Source organism: Engystomops pustulosus, chromosome 3, assembly GCF_040894005.1.
Source record: "Engystomops pustulosus chromosome 3, aEngPut4.maternal, whole genome shotgun sequence".
NCBI classification, from domain to species: domain Eukaryota; kingdom Metazoa; phylum Chordata; class Amphibia; order Anura; family Leptodactylidae; genus Engystomops; species Engystomops pustulosus.
Genome location: NC_092413.1, coordinates 217,179,987 through 217,195,262, shown reverse-complemented (window position 1 = coordinate 217,195,262; position 15,276 = coordinate 217,179,987). Strand labels below are relative to the sequence as shown.

Below are 15,276 nucleotides of genomic sequence, written 5' to 3'. Positions count from 1 at the left end.
TGTGTATAGTCCTGTCATAGTGTGTGTAGGGTGTGTGTATAGTCCTGTCATAGTGTGTGTAGGGTGTGTGTATAGTCCTGTCATAGTGTGTGTAGGGTGTGTGTATAGTCCTGTCATAGTGTGTGTAGGGTGTGTGTATAGTCCTCTCATAGTGTATGTAGGGTGTGTGTATAGTCCTGTCATACTGTATGTAGTGTGTGTGTATAGTCCTGTCATAGTGTATGTAGGGTGTGTGTATAGTCCTGTCATAGTGTATGTAGGGTGTGTGTATAGTCCTGTCATAGTGTATGTAGGGTGTGTGTATAGTCCTGCCATAGTGTATGTAGGGTGTGTGTATAGTCCTGCCATAGTGTATGTAGGGTGTGTGTATAGTCCTGCCATAGTGTATGTAGGGTGTGTGTATAGTCCTGTCATAGTGTATGTAGGGTGTGTGTATAGTCCTGCCATAGTGTATGTAGGGTGTGTGTATACTCCTGCCATAGTGTATGTAGGGTGTGTGTATAGTCCTGCCATAGTGTATGTAGGGTGTGTGTATAGTCCTGCCATAGTGTATGTAGGGTGTGTGTATAGTCCTGCCATAGTGTATGTAGGGTGTGTGCATAGTCCTGTCATAGTGTATGTAGGGTGTGTGTATAGTCCTGTCATAGTGTATGTAGGGTGTGTGTATACTCCTGCCATAGTGTATGTAGGGTGTGTGTATACTCCTGTCATAGTGTATGTAGGTTGTGTGTATAGTCCTGTCATAGTGTATGTAGGGTGTGTGTATAGTCCTGTCATAGTGTATGTAGGGTGTGTATATAGTCCTGTCATAGTGTATGTAGGGTGTGTGTATGGTCCTGTCATAGTGTATGTAGGTTGTGTGTATAGTCCTGTCATAGTGTATGTAGGGTGTGTGTATAGTCCTGCCATAGTGTATGTAGGGTGTGTGTATAGTCCTGTCATAGTGTATGTAGGGTGTGTGTATGGTCCTGTCATAGTGTATGTAGGGTGTGTGTATAGTCCTGCCATAGTGTATGTAGGGTGTGTGTATAGTCCTGTCATAGTGTATGTAGGGTGTGTGTATAGTCCTGCCATAGTGTATGTAGGGTGTGTGTATACTCCTGTCATAGTGTTTGTAGGTTGTGTGTATAGTCCTGCCATAGTGTATGTAGGGTGTGTGTAGTGTCCTGTCATAGTGTATGTAGGGTGTGTGTATAGTCCTGTCATAGTGTATGTAGGGTGTGTGTATAGTCCTGCCATAGTGTATGTAGGGTGTGTGTATAGTCCTGTCATACTGTATGTAGTGTGTGTGTATAGTCCTGTCATAGTGTATGTAGGGTGTGTGTATAGTCCTGCCATAGTGTATGTAGGGTGTGTGTATAGTCCTGCCATAGTGTATGTAGGGTGTGTGTATACTCCTGCCATAGTGTATGTAGGGTGTGTGTATACTCCTGCCATAGTGTATGTAGGGTGTGTGTATAGTCCTGCCATAGTGTATGTAGGGTGTGTGTATAGTCCTGTAATAGTGTATGTAGGGTGTGTGTATAGTCCTGCCATAGTGTATGTAGGGTGTGTGTATACTCCTGTCATAGTGTATGTAGGTTGTGTGTATAGTCCTGTCATAGTGTATGTAGGGTGTGTGTATAGTCCTGTCATAGTGTATGTAGGGTGTGTATATAGTCCTGTCATAGTGTATGTAGGGTGTGTGTATGGTCCTGTCATAGTGTATGTAGGTTGTGTGTATAGTCCTGTCATAGTGTATGTAGGGTGTGTGTATAGTCCTGTCATAGTGTATGTAGGGTGTGTGTATAGTCCTGCCATAGTGTATGTAGGGTGTGTGTATAGTCCTGTCATAGTGTATGTAGGGTGTGTGTATAGTCCTGCCATAGTGTATGTAGGGTGTGTGTATAGTCCTGCCATAGTGTATGTAGGATGTGTGTATAGTCCTGTCATAGTGTATGTAGGGTGTGTGTATAGTCCTGTCATAGTGTATGTAGGGTGTGTGTATACTCCTGTCATAGTGTATGTAGGGTGTGTGTATGGTCCTGTCATAGTGTATGTAGGGTGTGTGTATAGTCCTGTCATAGTGTATGTAGGGTGTGTGTATGGTCCTGTCATAGTGTATGTAGGGTGTGTGTATACTCCTGTCATAGTGTATGTAGGGTGTGTGTAGTGTCCGTCCATATATGAGACGCTTCATACTGATTCTCATGTCTCTTTCCTTTACCAGGGATGCGTCAGGGTAATGATTGTGGAACCATGTACCGCTCCGCAATCTACACGTATAACCAGGAACAGACGGACGCCGCGCTGAGATCCAAAGAAGCTTATCAGAAGGTAGGTCCATCACCACATACCTCTCCATCCCACACACACACAACCTGAGTCATCCCGTCACATATAGAGGGAGATAACAGCGCGTGTCCTGCAGGAAGTCTGCTGTGTACAGTATATAGAGATATACAAAATAACCTGCAGCAAGCAAGTATGTACTGATCCTGAGTTACATCCTGTATTATACCCCAGAGCTGCACTCACTATTCTGCTGGGGGGGTCACTGTGTACATACATGACATTACTTATCCTGTACTGATCCTGAGTTACATCCTGTATTATACCCCAGAGCTGCACTCACTATTCTGCTGGGGGAGTCACTGTGTACATACATGACATTACTTATCCTGTACTGATCCTGAGTTATATCCTGTATTATACCCCAGAGCTGCACTCACTATTCTGCTGCTGGTGCAGTCACTGTGTACATACATGACATTACTTATCCTGTACTGATCCTGAGTTACATCCTGTATTATACCCCAGAACTGCACTCACTATTCTGCTGCTGGTGCAGTCACTGTGTACATACATGACATTACTTATCCTGTACTGATCCTGAGTTACATCCTGTAAATCTTTTATTTTATATAAAAGTGAAAAACATAACAATAATAAACATAAATGAAGCCATAACTTCTGGCAAAAGAATTACAAAAGAACAAATATAAACGAAAATAAACTTACAAAACCTCCTGGCCCAGCCACACACACACCACACACTCAGCATGAAAACAAACAAAACCTTCACCCAGTCCCACCACCTAAATTTTTTTTTTTTTTTTTTATATCAAAATACACAGCAAAATACACATAAATAAATAAATAAACAAAATACACATAAATAAACACAGAAATAACAATGAATATAACGGAAATAACATTAATAACATAAAATAACATAAAATATAACTAACTAAATCCCACGCCCATCACCCTCCCTCCAGACACTGGTCTAACGTCCAAAGTTCGCGCTATATAGTCCAGTCCAGTGCCCAGGATCGTACAGTCCAAGTCCCGTCCACCCCCCTCCCAACCTAACACCCTAACACCAACACCCCAAAACCAACCAACCTATATACACACAAGAACTATAACTACATATAACTATATACAAACTGTACACAAGATACAAACACATTAAACATATCAACATATATCAAAACCACATAAAGTCCAAGTTCGGCGCCTGCAAGCCCAACATCACTATAACCTCAGGACACAAAACAAAAATCTACAGTGTCAGCTTCAGCCCAACACCAGGAGAGGAGATGACAGACTAAGGGACACTAAAGGAGAACCCTCTCCAAAGGAGAGAGGCCCTCCCCGTGCCCAGCCTCTCATACTCCAGAGAGCGCACCTTCACCAGGTCACCCAGAATGTTCCTAACCACCTCATCCACCGGTAGGGTTTTACGCTGTGTCGAAACTAAGGACCGTGCGTTCCACGTGTGGTACCTAACCACTACACTAACTAGGAATAACGTGCAGCGGTCCCGGCCACCCAGGCCTCTGAATGCTCCATAGGCCCACTCCGCATAGGAGAGACCGGCCAACCCGGGCCAATGGATGGAAGCGCCCACCCGGTTGTACACCTCTGTGTTAAAGGGGCACTGAAGCAGGAAGTGGTCCATGCTCTCCAGCAGACCACCGCACTCCTCCCGGGGACAACCCCTTTCCTCAGAGCTCCTACACTTCAGATTGTCCCTCACACACAGCTTTCCATGGAAGCAGCGCCAAGTCACGTCCCAAAACTTCAAGGGGATCCTGATGGAATTCAATAGACTCAAACCCACCCCCAGATCCCGACTTGGGCAATCCCTGAGGGTCAGCGGCTTCTGGAAATGGGTCAACAGAACCCTCTTGTCAAGGATTTTCCTCGACATGGTCCTGATCTCCCACATTCCCAGACCCCACCGGCGAATCACCTTCAGAACCGGGGTAGCGTAAGCCGGAAGATGCCCATGCGGTGTGCGAAGATCCTTCACTTGTCCTCCTGTCTCCCATTCCTGGAAGAAAGGCTGAAACCATCCCCTGCAGGAGTATACCCACGGAGGAGCCCTCTCTTTCCAGAGGTTTGCAACATTGATCTTAAGAAAGGTATTCACTAGGAACACCACAGGGTTGACCATACACAACCCTCCTTGTCTCCTCGTGCGGTAAGTAACCTCCCTCTTGATAAGGTTCAGCCTATTCCCCCATAACAGCTGGAAGAACAGACTGTAGACCCGAGTGCAGAGGGGTTCTGGCAACATGCACACACTGCCCAGATAAATCAGCAACGGGAGCAGGTAAGTTTTGATCAGATTAACCCTTTCTCTGAGGATCAAAGACCAACCCTTCCACTGGTCCACCTTCTGAGCGGCGATCTTCAGCCTGCCGTCCCAGTTTTGCATGGGGTAATCCCCCTGGCCAAATTCGATGCCGAGAACTTTGGCGGAGTCCTGGGGCCCTGGAAGAGTGTCCGGGAGATCAAAGCCTGGACCTCCCTCTCCCAGCCAGAGACTCTCACACTTATCCCGGTTGATCTTGGACCCAGAAACCTCTGAGTAGCGGTCGACCTCTGACATCACCCATTGCGCCTCCCCTCCCGAGGACATGAAAAGGGTGACATCATCAGCATACGCTACCACCCTTAGAGTGGCTTCCGGTGCTGCCCGATCCATCCCGACTCCCACCAACGGCCCACGATCAACCCTCCTAAGGAATGGGTCAATCGCAAACACGTATAAAAGTGGGCTCAGAGGACAACCCTGGCGAACACCAGACCCGACCTCAAAAGAGCGGCCAATCCAACCGTTCACAAGCGGGAAACTCTCTGCCCCTGCGTACAAAACCTTAAGCCAATTGACAAACTCCCCCGGCAGGCCATACCTCAGAAGGACAGACCAGAGGTACTCGTGGTTAACCCGATCAAACGCTTTTGCCTGATCCAAGGACAGCAAGTACCCCTTCCAGTTACCAGCCCTGCCCTGCTCCACTGCCTCCCGGACACAAAGCACAGCACTAAATGTACTGCGGCCTGGAACAGAGCAGTGCTGGGTCCCCGAAAGGAGCCTGGGCGCAAACTGCACCAGCCGATTAAACAGCACCTTTGCCAAAACCTTTCTGTCCGTACTGAGAAGCGCTATGGGACGCCAGTTCTCAATACGAGATCGGTCCTTACCCTTTGACAGGATGATCAGGGCTGACCTCCTCATTGACTTCGGCAGAGCGCCCGAGGAAAGACACTCATTGAATACCTCAGTCAAGAGGGGAACCAAGGCGTCCTTAAAGGTCTTATAAAATTCGGATGTTAAGCCATCCGGACCCGGCGATTTCTTGAGGGCGAGCCCTTCAATCGCCAGGCTCACTTCCTCTTCCCTGATCACTTCGGTCAAAACATCAAGAGAGGGGTCTACTCCTGGCTCAGGGACAGTTTCAGCCAGGAAAGCCGACATCACATCCCGATCTAGATCCTTCCTGCCCAAGAGGTGCGAGTAGAAGGATCTGACGACCTCCAGAATCCCTGATCTGGACCTTTTCAGGGACCCCGTACTGTCAACCAGTCCTGTGACAACTTTACCATTCACTGACATCTTGCAGTTTCTGTAAGGGTCGGGCGAGCGGTATTTCCCGTAATCCCTCTCAAAAACCAAAGATGCGTGTCTATCGTACTGACACCCCTTCAGCAAAGATTTCACTCTGGAGATGTCCTCACGACTACCTCCAGTCGAGACGAGATGCTCGAGTTTCCTCCTCAGGCCCTGATACAGGCGGTACCTGTCCAGGCTCCTGAGGCTCGAGAGCTGGCGGAAGAATCTCGCCACCCTTTTCTTGAGCATCTCCCACCACTCTGACTCTGGGAGGTCTCTGTAACATTCAGAGAAAACAAAATTAGACAGTGGTCGGAGAACTCCACCTCAACAACGGACACTGCTGAAGAAATGGCTTCCTCCTTTAAATAAAACCTGTCTATTCTAGACCTGCAGCTACCCCTATAATAGGTGAACCCCGCGTGGCCTGGGGTGTGCCGGATGTGGACATCCACCAGGCGAGCCTCACTAGCTATGCTATTAAGAGCGATGCTATCATAAGTCAGCTTGTCTCTGGAACCTCCCCTATCCTGGGACCTCGTGACAGCATTGAAGTCCCCTCCAAAGACCACCTGCCGACCTGTAAAAAGGTAGGGCTTGATCCTCATAGTCCTGTTCCACTTGGACTGGGGACCATAGATGTTAATTAGGCGAAGTTCTTGTCCCTTCATGAGGACATCCAGGATCAGGCACCTCCCCATTTCTAACTCAATAACTCGTCGGCATTCTACCGGTGCGGTAAAAAGGACCGCCACTCCGCTATACGGCTCGGCCGCAAGAGACCAATAGGAAGGCCCATGTCTCCATTCCCTCTTAGCTTTAAACACGGCCGCCAAATCTGGCAGCCTGGTCTCCTGCAAAAATAAAATGTCGGCTTCAACGCGGCCGAGAAAATCAAAGGCCGCAAATCTAGCCGCATCAGACTTAATGCTGGCGACATTAATGGACGCCAGCGTCAACGGAGTGGGTGCCGCCATCATGAGTGATTGAGTTAGACGGCTTTCTTTTTACCCATCTTACCACCACCCTCGGGAAATGAACACCCCCTTTTTAGACATATTGTGGTGTCCATCTCCCGCACCTCTGATGCTTCAGGGGCAGATCCAGGACCTGCCCCCTCATCCTCGTCTTCAGACTCTGGGCCAGTCTCCCCTCCTGAGGACCCCGACTCCCCAGGGGGAGACTCGGCACCTCCTGCAGGCTCCGCCACCTCTGGCCCTTCACCCTCAGCCCCTCCATCGGCAGGAGAGGCTCCATCCAGGGCCAGGAATCGATTTGAAAGTTCGACCAGTGGGGGGTCGGTTGCACCTTCCTTGGGTACCTTAGTCAGGGAGGGAGAAGATCTTACACCTCCCTTCTTTTTACCCTTTTTCTTCTTTTTGGCGCCACGCTTACGCTTTTCCTCTAGCCACGCCCTATTATCCTCGTCCATACTCTCATAATGGGAGGAGTCTGAGGACGTGGCACCTTCCTCTCTCTCGATCCTCCTGACCTCCTCATCCAGTACATCATCCCCTGGGGCCTCAGCGACAGGTGTGGTCTCCAGGACAGCGCCAGAGGTTGTCCCAGCAGCCCGAGACTCCCCCCGCTCTCTCTCCTGTTGACGCTTCTCTAGACGCCTTAGCTGGGCAGGCGTCTTTTTCCTGTCTTTCTTCCCTGGCCCCTCCATTCCTCCGCCTCTGCTAGTCCCCTCCCCAGCAGATTCAGCCTCATGGCTTTCATCCGCTGAGGCTGAGCCCGCATTAGCGAAGGAAAGAGGACAACGACTGTACGGGTGACCGAGATCACCACACAGGTTACACCTAATCTGCCCTGTACAGGATGCAGCGAGATGGCCGACACCCCCACACAACGCACACTTCTGCACGGTGCAGTTTGCGCTGAAATGTGTGGGGTCACCGCACCTGTGACACAGCTTAGGCTGCCCCCGGTAGAAGATCAGGATCCGATCCCTCCCCAGGAAGGCTGATGAAGGGATGTGGACGACTGAGATACCTGAACACCTCAACTTCACCATGAAGGTCCAGGCCCCTGACTAGATACCATACTCATCACGATTTTTTTCCGGCAATCCTAGCACCTCTCCATAACGATTCATCCAGGTCATGATGTCAAAGCAAGATAGTGATTCGTTACGGGTAAGAACGGTCACTTTCTTGAGTTCGCTCTGGCGGGACACTGCTTGCACAGCAAAGTCCCGCCACTCGGGCTCGTTGTATCTCAGCTCATAGTTGGACCAGAAGAGCTCAAGCCCCTCCGGCCGAACAAAGCTGACATCAAACTCAGATGTACCATAGGGATGGATCAAGGCAAAGATGTCAGCCGCCTTGAAGTCCATCTTCAGCAGCAGCTCAACTACCCGTGCCCGAGGGGGACACACATCACTGCCACGCCACCGAAGACGGACCACATTCCTACGGTTAGCACCCGGCCCGGTTGTCGGGAGCGACCATGATGTCTCCCTGCCTCTTTGCTCTCGGAAGGCAGACAGGCCGTGCCTCTCTATCCAAAACGACAAATCAACCTCCTGCCCCGCTACATTGATAGTCCTTTCTCCCTTCTGTAAGGCCTGCAGGAGGCGCCGTTGCAAAAAGCCGTCCCCAGAGCCCAGAGACGAGGATGATGGAACCCCACTTCCCCCAGCAGCGACACTGGCATAGCTCTTAATAGGGGCCGCCACTGGGGGAGCAACCGGACCAACCCCTGCACCCACCACATTAACACTACCCACGTCCATGCCACTTGCACCACCAGTCACTCCAACACTCACTCCCATAACTGGTAACGGTTCTGCACCACTCACACCATTCACACTAGCCACCACAACATTACTGACACCATTCACACTGGCTGGACCAGCAACAACATCAGGGGACATGACCACCTCCGCATCTTCGGGCACAAGGGACAGGGGTCCCCTCGCAGAGCATCGCCCAAAGGGGACCCCAACTCTTGTCGCACTTGTGCCCTCCGCATCATCGGTAGCAGATGTTATTTTGCTTTTTCTGGGGCTCGGAAACAATCGCCGCTGCTCCTTAGCCGGTGTGAGGCGCCGCTGATCTCCGGTCTGCATAGAATTATCATTATCCCCAACACCGACACAAAAGAGTACTTTCTGTCTGGGAGGTCCGGAGCTCTCAGCCTCAGCGACCCCTCCACACTGCCGCCGCCCCACAACCAAGTGATCAGCGGCGACAGCATGGAGAGGCACCGGAAGCTGCCACCAGTGCCGGGCTATCCCCCCCTCCCACTGGGGGACGCACCACAGCACTGGATTTTGATGTTATTGCCACATCCGAGCCGCCCTGACTGTCCGGCCTTGCGGCCGATGCCTCCCCTGCTCCCCCACTGTTACCACAAACAGAGACGGAGCCCATCGCCACATCAGATGTCACACCTGTAATCTCCCTGCACCTTTGCACCGGGTCCACAGCAGAACTCGGGGGGGTTTGGGTAGCAGGGCTTGCACAGTGAACTGACCCTGCGCTTTGCCCGGGGGAGTGTACAGGGAGGGGGGTAAAGATGAAACGTACCTCTTCTTGCTGCTTTGGCCTGGTCTTCTTACTCTTCCTCCGGCTGCTCCCCCCAGCGGCTTCCTCTGGGAGTTCGTCACCAAAAGAAAAGTTCTCCATGTGCACTGGGGACTCGAGCAGCCGGATCTCCGCCATGAGCGCCCCTCCCTGGCTGCCGGTGTCACTGTCCTCCCCCGAGCGAGGTGTTACTGCTGGCTGTCCTGCAGGGGGCCCACTGCACGAGGCCTGCTGATCTTCCTGCAGGCCGCCAGGTGGGAACTGCTGCTCGTTATCATCATCATCATCATCATCCTCCTCCACCTGGCTCGCAGGCTGCAACCCCATCAGCCTTTGCTCTCTGTTGTCAGCCATCTTAGCAAATCGGTCATCATTTAAAAGTTTTTCTTTAAATGGTCTGCTGTTGTTGCAAATAAAGTTTTTTCTTTTCAGCAGTTTATCAATATCCGCTTTAAGTTTGTTAATTTCACAACATATCTCCGTCTTGCGCTTCTTTGGCGCTGTGTTCGCCCTGGCGCGGGCACATCGCAGCTCCTCCCGGGAGGCATAGGTGGACAAAGACTCCCGGGGTCCCTGCACCGCCCAGCCTCCCCCCGCATGGTCAGCCTTACCTCTGTGAGCACTCCGCTTCATGTCTCCAGCCCCGGAAGGACCGCTCCCACCCGCACCATCATGGACATCCAGCTTCTTACGGTGTTGCTTCACATTGGACTCAGGGGGAGTAGGAGCTGTATTACTACGACTCCTGGTGGAACGTCTCACCCATGAGTCCTCCATAGCGCTGGCCGGTTGCTGTCCTCTCCTGCCCCCCACCGGCCTGGGAGTCGGCTCCCTCGCTCATCCCCAGGAACCTAACTCCCTCCCTGGGAGAGGAGAGAGCAGGCCCTGGGCGGGCAGATCTTCCTCCAGGAGCTCAGGAGCACAAGCACAGAGCAGCTCCACACACAGACATACCCTCCTCTAACGAGGTAACCGCCTCCAGAGCTGCTCTCACTATTCTGCTGCTGGTGCAGTCACTGTGTACATACAAGACATTACTTATCCTGTAGTGATCCTGAGTTACATCCTGTATTATACTCCAGAGCTGCACTCACTATTCTGCTGCTGGTGCAGTCACTGTGTACATACAAGACATTACTTATCCTGTACTGATCCTGAGTTACATCCTGTATTATACTCCAGAGCTGCACTCACTATTCTGCTGCTGGTGCAGTCACTGTGTACATACATGACATTACTTATCCTGTACTGATCCTGAGTTACATCCTGTATTATACTCCAGAGCTGCACTCACTATCTGCTGCTGGTGCAGTCACTGTGTACATACATGACATTACTTATCCTGAGTTACACCTGGAGACTTACTGAATTGTGAGTGCAGCTCTGGCGTATAATACAGGTCAGACCTAGATGAGCTAATTCCCTTGTGGAATGTATTATATCAACTCTGTAATCGCAATAGCAACAATCGGAGAGAATAACCCCGGATAATACAGTAACCATAGATGACATTTTCCTCGGAGCGCGGTGACTATTCTAATATGAATTAGCCGTTGTTTGGGGTCCAGTCATTGCCACAGAACAGAGGAGTAGGGGGTAATTGTAGGTTTCTAAATCCAATTCCATGCAGGATATTAGGCAGCTGGCAGCTGAGATACGGGAGCGCCATTGTGTGTGCGGAGGCCTGTGCCGGCCCGGACGCTCGCGTGGAAGGATTTCATTCCGCCGGGTGCAGCGGACGCCCGGCTCAGACAACGAGCAACGCCTTCATTAGTGGAGAGTGTATGGAAGGGGGCGCAGTCTGCCACTCATCGGGGGACATTCACACCCAGCAGAGACCTTGTGTCTCCGGAATCCTTCCCAATGTTCCGTCCATTCTAAAGGAAACACTGTGCATGGACATCCAAAGGGAGAATTGTTTCTGAAGTTTAAAGGGGAACTCTACCTATCATGTTATGGATATGCCAGGGAGGGCGGAGGGAGCTGTGTGACCCAACAAGGACCAACAAATGCACAGAGGATTGTCTGCCATTCAGAACAGCGCCACACATGTCCGCAGGATGTATATGGTATTGCAACTAAGCACATTTTATTTTAAAGGGAACTTGTCAGCAGATGTGACCCTGTAGACGTTGTGTCCCTGGAGAGATGTGTAATCAGACCTTTAGGGGTTATGTTGGTAGCAGCAAAAGTGTGATATATGGATTTATATTCCAGGAATGAGGGCAAATCCTCAAACTACTCCGATGAGCCTCCTAAGATGTATCTCTAAGGCTGCATTCACACTACCGCAAGGGGGACGTATATACGGCCGACGTATATACGGCCGATATACGTCCCCCATAGACGGCAATGGGCGCACGGCGCCCCACGGGAGCGGTACGGTGCAGCACACGTGCGGCACCGTACTGCTCCGTGCCCCGTGAAAAAATAGGACATGTCCTATTTTTTCAGGGCATACGGCGCTGTGCGCCATATATCCCTATGGAGAGGGGCGGGGGTGAGCTGCGCTCTCCCCCTCCTCCTCTCCCCGCGCGCTGCCGTGTGCCCGCCGTGCTACGGTACGGCGGGCAACGGTCGTGTGAATCCAGCCTAAGGGAAGTGCCGCAGAATAGATCAGCAGTAACAGCTAAGAGCACAGCAGTGTGAGGACAAAATTACAATGCTGGCATACAATTCCATATGTCACAGTCCTGCTGCAACAACATACACAAAGCTATGATCACACAGATATCCAGGGACAATAGCCAACACTGCCTGTAGAGAGCACAGAGCACAGCAGGGTAAGGATATACCCCCAATGCACTACTAAAAGTTACAGTGCTGGAATATAATTCCATATGTCTCAGTCCTGCTGCTACCAACAAAATGCTCAAAGCTATGATTACACAGATATCCAGGGACAATACCCAACACTGCCTGCAGAGAGCACAGAGCACAGCAGTGTGAGGACACCCCCCTTCCCCAATGCACTAGTAAAAATACAAAGTTTGAATATAATTCCATATGTCACAGTCCTGCTGCTACCAACAAAATGCTCAAAGCTATGATTATACAGATATCCAGGGACAATACCCAACACTGCCTGTAGAGAGCACAAAGCACAGCAGTGTGAGGACACGCCCCCAATGCACTAGTAAAAGTTACAAAACTGGAATATACTTCCATATGTCACAGTCCTGCTGCTACCAACATACGCAAAGCTATGATCATACAGTTATCCAGGGACAATACCCAACACTGCCTGTAGAGAGCACAGAGCACAGCAGTGTGAGGACTTGGAAAAACTAAAATGCTGGATTATAAATACATATTTCATAGTCCGTCTGCTACTAACAACATACACAAAGATCTGATTACACATCTCGCCTGGGACTATACCTTTGTGACGTTCACAAATAGTTAAAGGTAATTTGTAGCACTAAAAGTTCTATGAAATTTTTGAACTGCAGCAATTAATATTCTGGGGAGAGGATAACATTAGAACTTGTGGACAACCCCTTTAAGTGTTGCAGACACTATTTGGGCCTCAGTGGAGAACCTATGCAGATATTTGCCGGGCCCATGGATGTTTATGGCACTGAATTTATCCTCTATCCTCATGAAATGAGCAGTCAGCGAGAAATAGATATTATATAAGGCAAAACTAGAAATATTTATCCCAAAAAAGTCTTTGTAGCGCCCCCCAGAGGCTAAGCAAGGCACACAGATCCTTCATGTACAGTCATGTGACGTGCAGCTTTCTTGCTGTATGTAGCAGCTTCTAAGAATAGATAAAACTGTGAATTAAGATGAGCAGATTAGTCCTGAAATCCACATGAGGAAACCCCAAGAGTGACACGGGGGAGGTGATAGCTGCTGGCACAGCGCGCAGTAAAGCGAGAGGCAGGTGATAAAACACCCCAGGTGCCAGGATGTAAGAACATGGCCGTCACCACAGGCTGCAAAGCTTTATTTATAAGGCGACTGACACCACATCCACCACCTCATACATCATCCATATAGTATGGAAATATAGAATGTGTTTACAAATAAAGCTCCAACATATACCACAGCGCCACATTATCCTAAGGAAATCTATCTATCTATCTATCTATCTATCTATCTATCTCATATCTATCTCATATCTATCTATCTATCTATCTATCTCATATCTATCTATCTCCAATGTAATATCTATCTCATATCTATCTATCTATCTCATATCTATCTATCTAATATATATCTATCTCATATCTATCTATCTATCTATCTATCTAATATATATCTATCTCATATCTGTCTATCTATCTATCTATCTGTCTATCTATCTAATATATATCTATCTCATATCTATCTATCTATCTAATATATATCTATCTCATATCTGTCTATCTATCTCCTATCTATCTATCTATCTATCTATCTCCTATCTATCTATCTATCTATCTATCTGTCTCATATCTATCTATCTATCTATCTCCTATCTATCTATCTATCTATCTATCTATCTATCTATCTGTCTCATATCTATCTATCTATCTATCTATCTCCTATCTATCTATCTATCTGTCTCATATCTATCTATCTATCTATCTCCTATCTATCTATCTATCTATCTATCTATCTCATATCTATCTCCTATCTATCTATCTCATATCTATCTATCTCCTATCTATCTATCTCATATCTATCTATCTATCTATCTATCTATCTATCTATCTATCTCATATCTATCTATCTATCTCATATCTATCTATCTATCTCATATCTATCTATCTATCTCCTATCTATCTATCTATCTATCTATCTATCTATCTCCTATCTATCTATCTATCTATCTATCTGTCTCATATCTATCTATCTATCTATCTATCTATCTCCTATCTATCTATCTATCTATCTATCTATCTATCTCATATCTATCTCCTATCTATCTATCTCCTATCTATCTATCTATCTATCTCATATCTATCTATCTCATATCTATCTATCTCATATCTATCTATCTATCTCATATCTATCTATCTATCTCCTATCTATCTCCTTTTTATCCATCTATATCTATCTATCATCTAACTATATTTTATCTATCTATATTCTTTCTATTTCATATTTCTCTCGAAATGTTATCTATCTCTATATGCATCTACATTACGGAATGTTATAGCTATGTATCTCACATCTATTTATCTATCTCCTATGTATTTATCGCAAAATTATTCTAGTTGCTCATGGCAACCAATCAGAGCTCAGTTTGCATTACCTATCTATGATATTTTGCTATCCCTGTATGTCAGATGCATCTGTGTGAGTTGCATGCAGTATGTATCTGTGTATCTGTCTGTCTCGGTAGGTGGATTGCGGCATTTCCTCCCATGGATGTGCCGCTGTGTGTAGTATAATAACACATCATCCCGCTGCCTCCTTCTATCCCCCCTCCCACATGAACCTATAGATGGAAGGAATATCACATATACGTATATACAGGCAGGTACATGCAGCCATGCAGCATAGCTGAGTTTTTGGTGCATTGTGTGCTGGAGATCTCCTACTTGACCTGTGACATGGGGGCGATGTGCTGTAGCAGAGCTGAGTTTTTGGTGCATTGTGTGCTGGAGATCTCTTGACCTGTGACATGGGGGCGATGTGCTGTAGCACGTGTCTGGGGGCAGTCTGGCACCACCACGGTTTGTCCCTGGAGGGGGTTTTCTCCCCAGTTTCTTGTGTCTCTTTGTGCCTAATTTTTCATTCTCGCTTTAATCATTATTATTTGTTTTATGTGCTGGTAATTATAACAAATAAATCACCGCGTAACGCTGCCGCCTTTTATTACAGGGCGAGAAAAAAGTAATAATGGAGGCGCAACATGAAATGTTA

At 48.2% G+C, this 15,276-nt stretch overlaps 1 protein-coding gene across 4 annotated transcripts in view; it reads left to right on the top strand.

Moving 5' to 3' along the window:
* Positions 1-15,276, top strand: part of MSRA (methionine sulfoxide reductase A) — a 253,807-nt gene that overhangs the window by 179,387 nt on the left and 59,144 nt on the right. For all 4 annotated transcript variants that reach the window (XM_072143825.1, XM_072143824.1, XM_072143826.1 and 1 more), the window contains one exon: positions 2,210-2,316. In XM_072143825.1, coding sequence (XP_071999926.1) covers positions 2,210-2,316 — 107 coding nt within the window. The remainder of the gene's footprint in view (positions 1-2,209; positions 2,317-15,276) is intronic.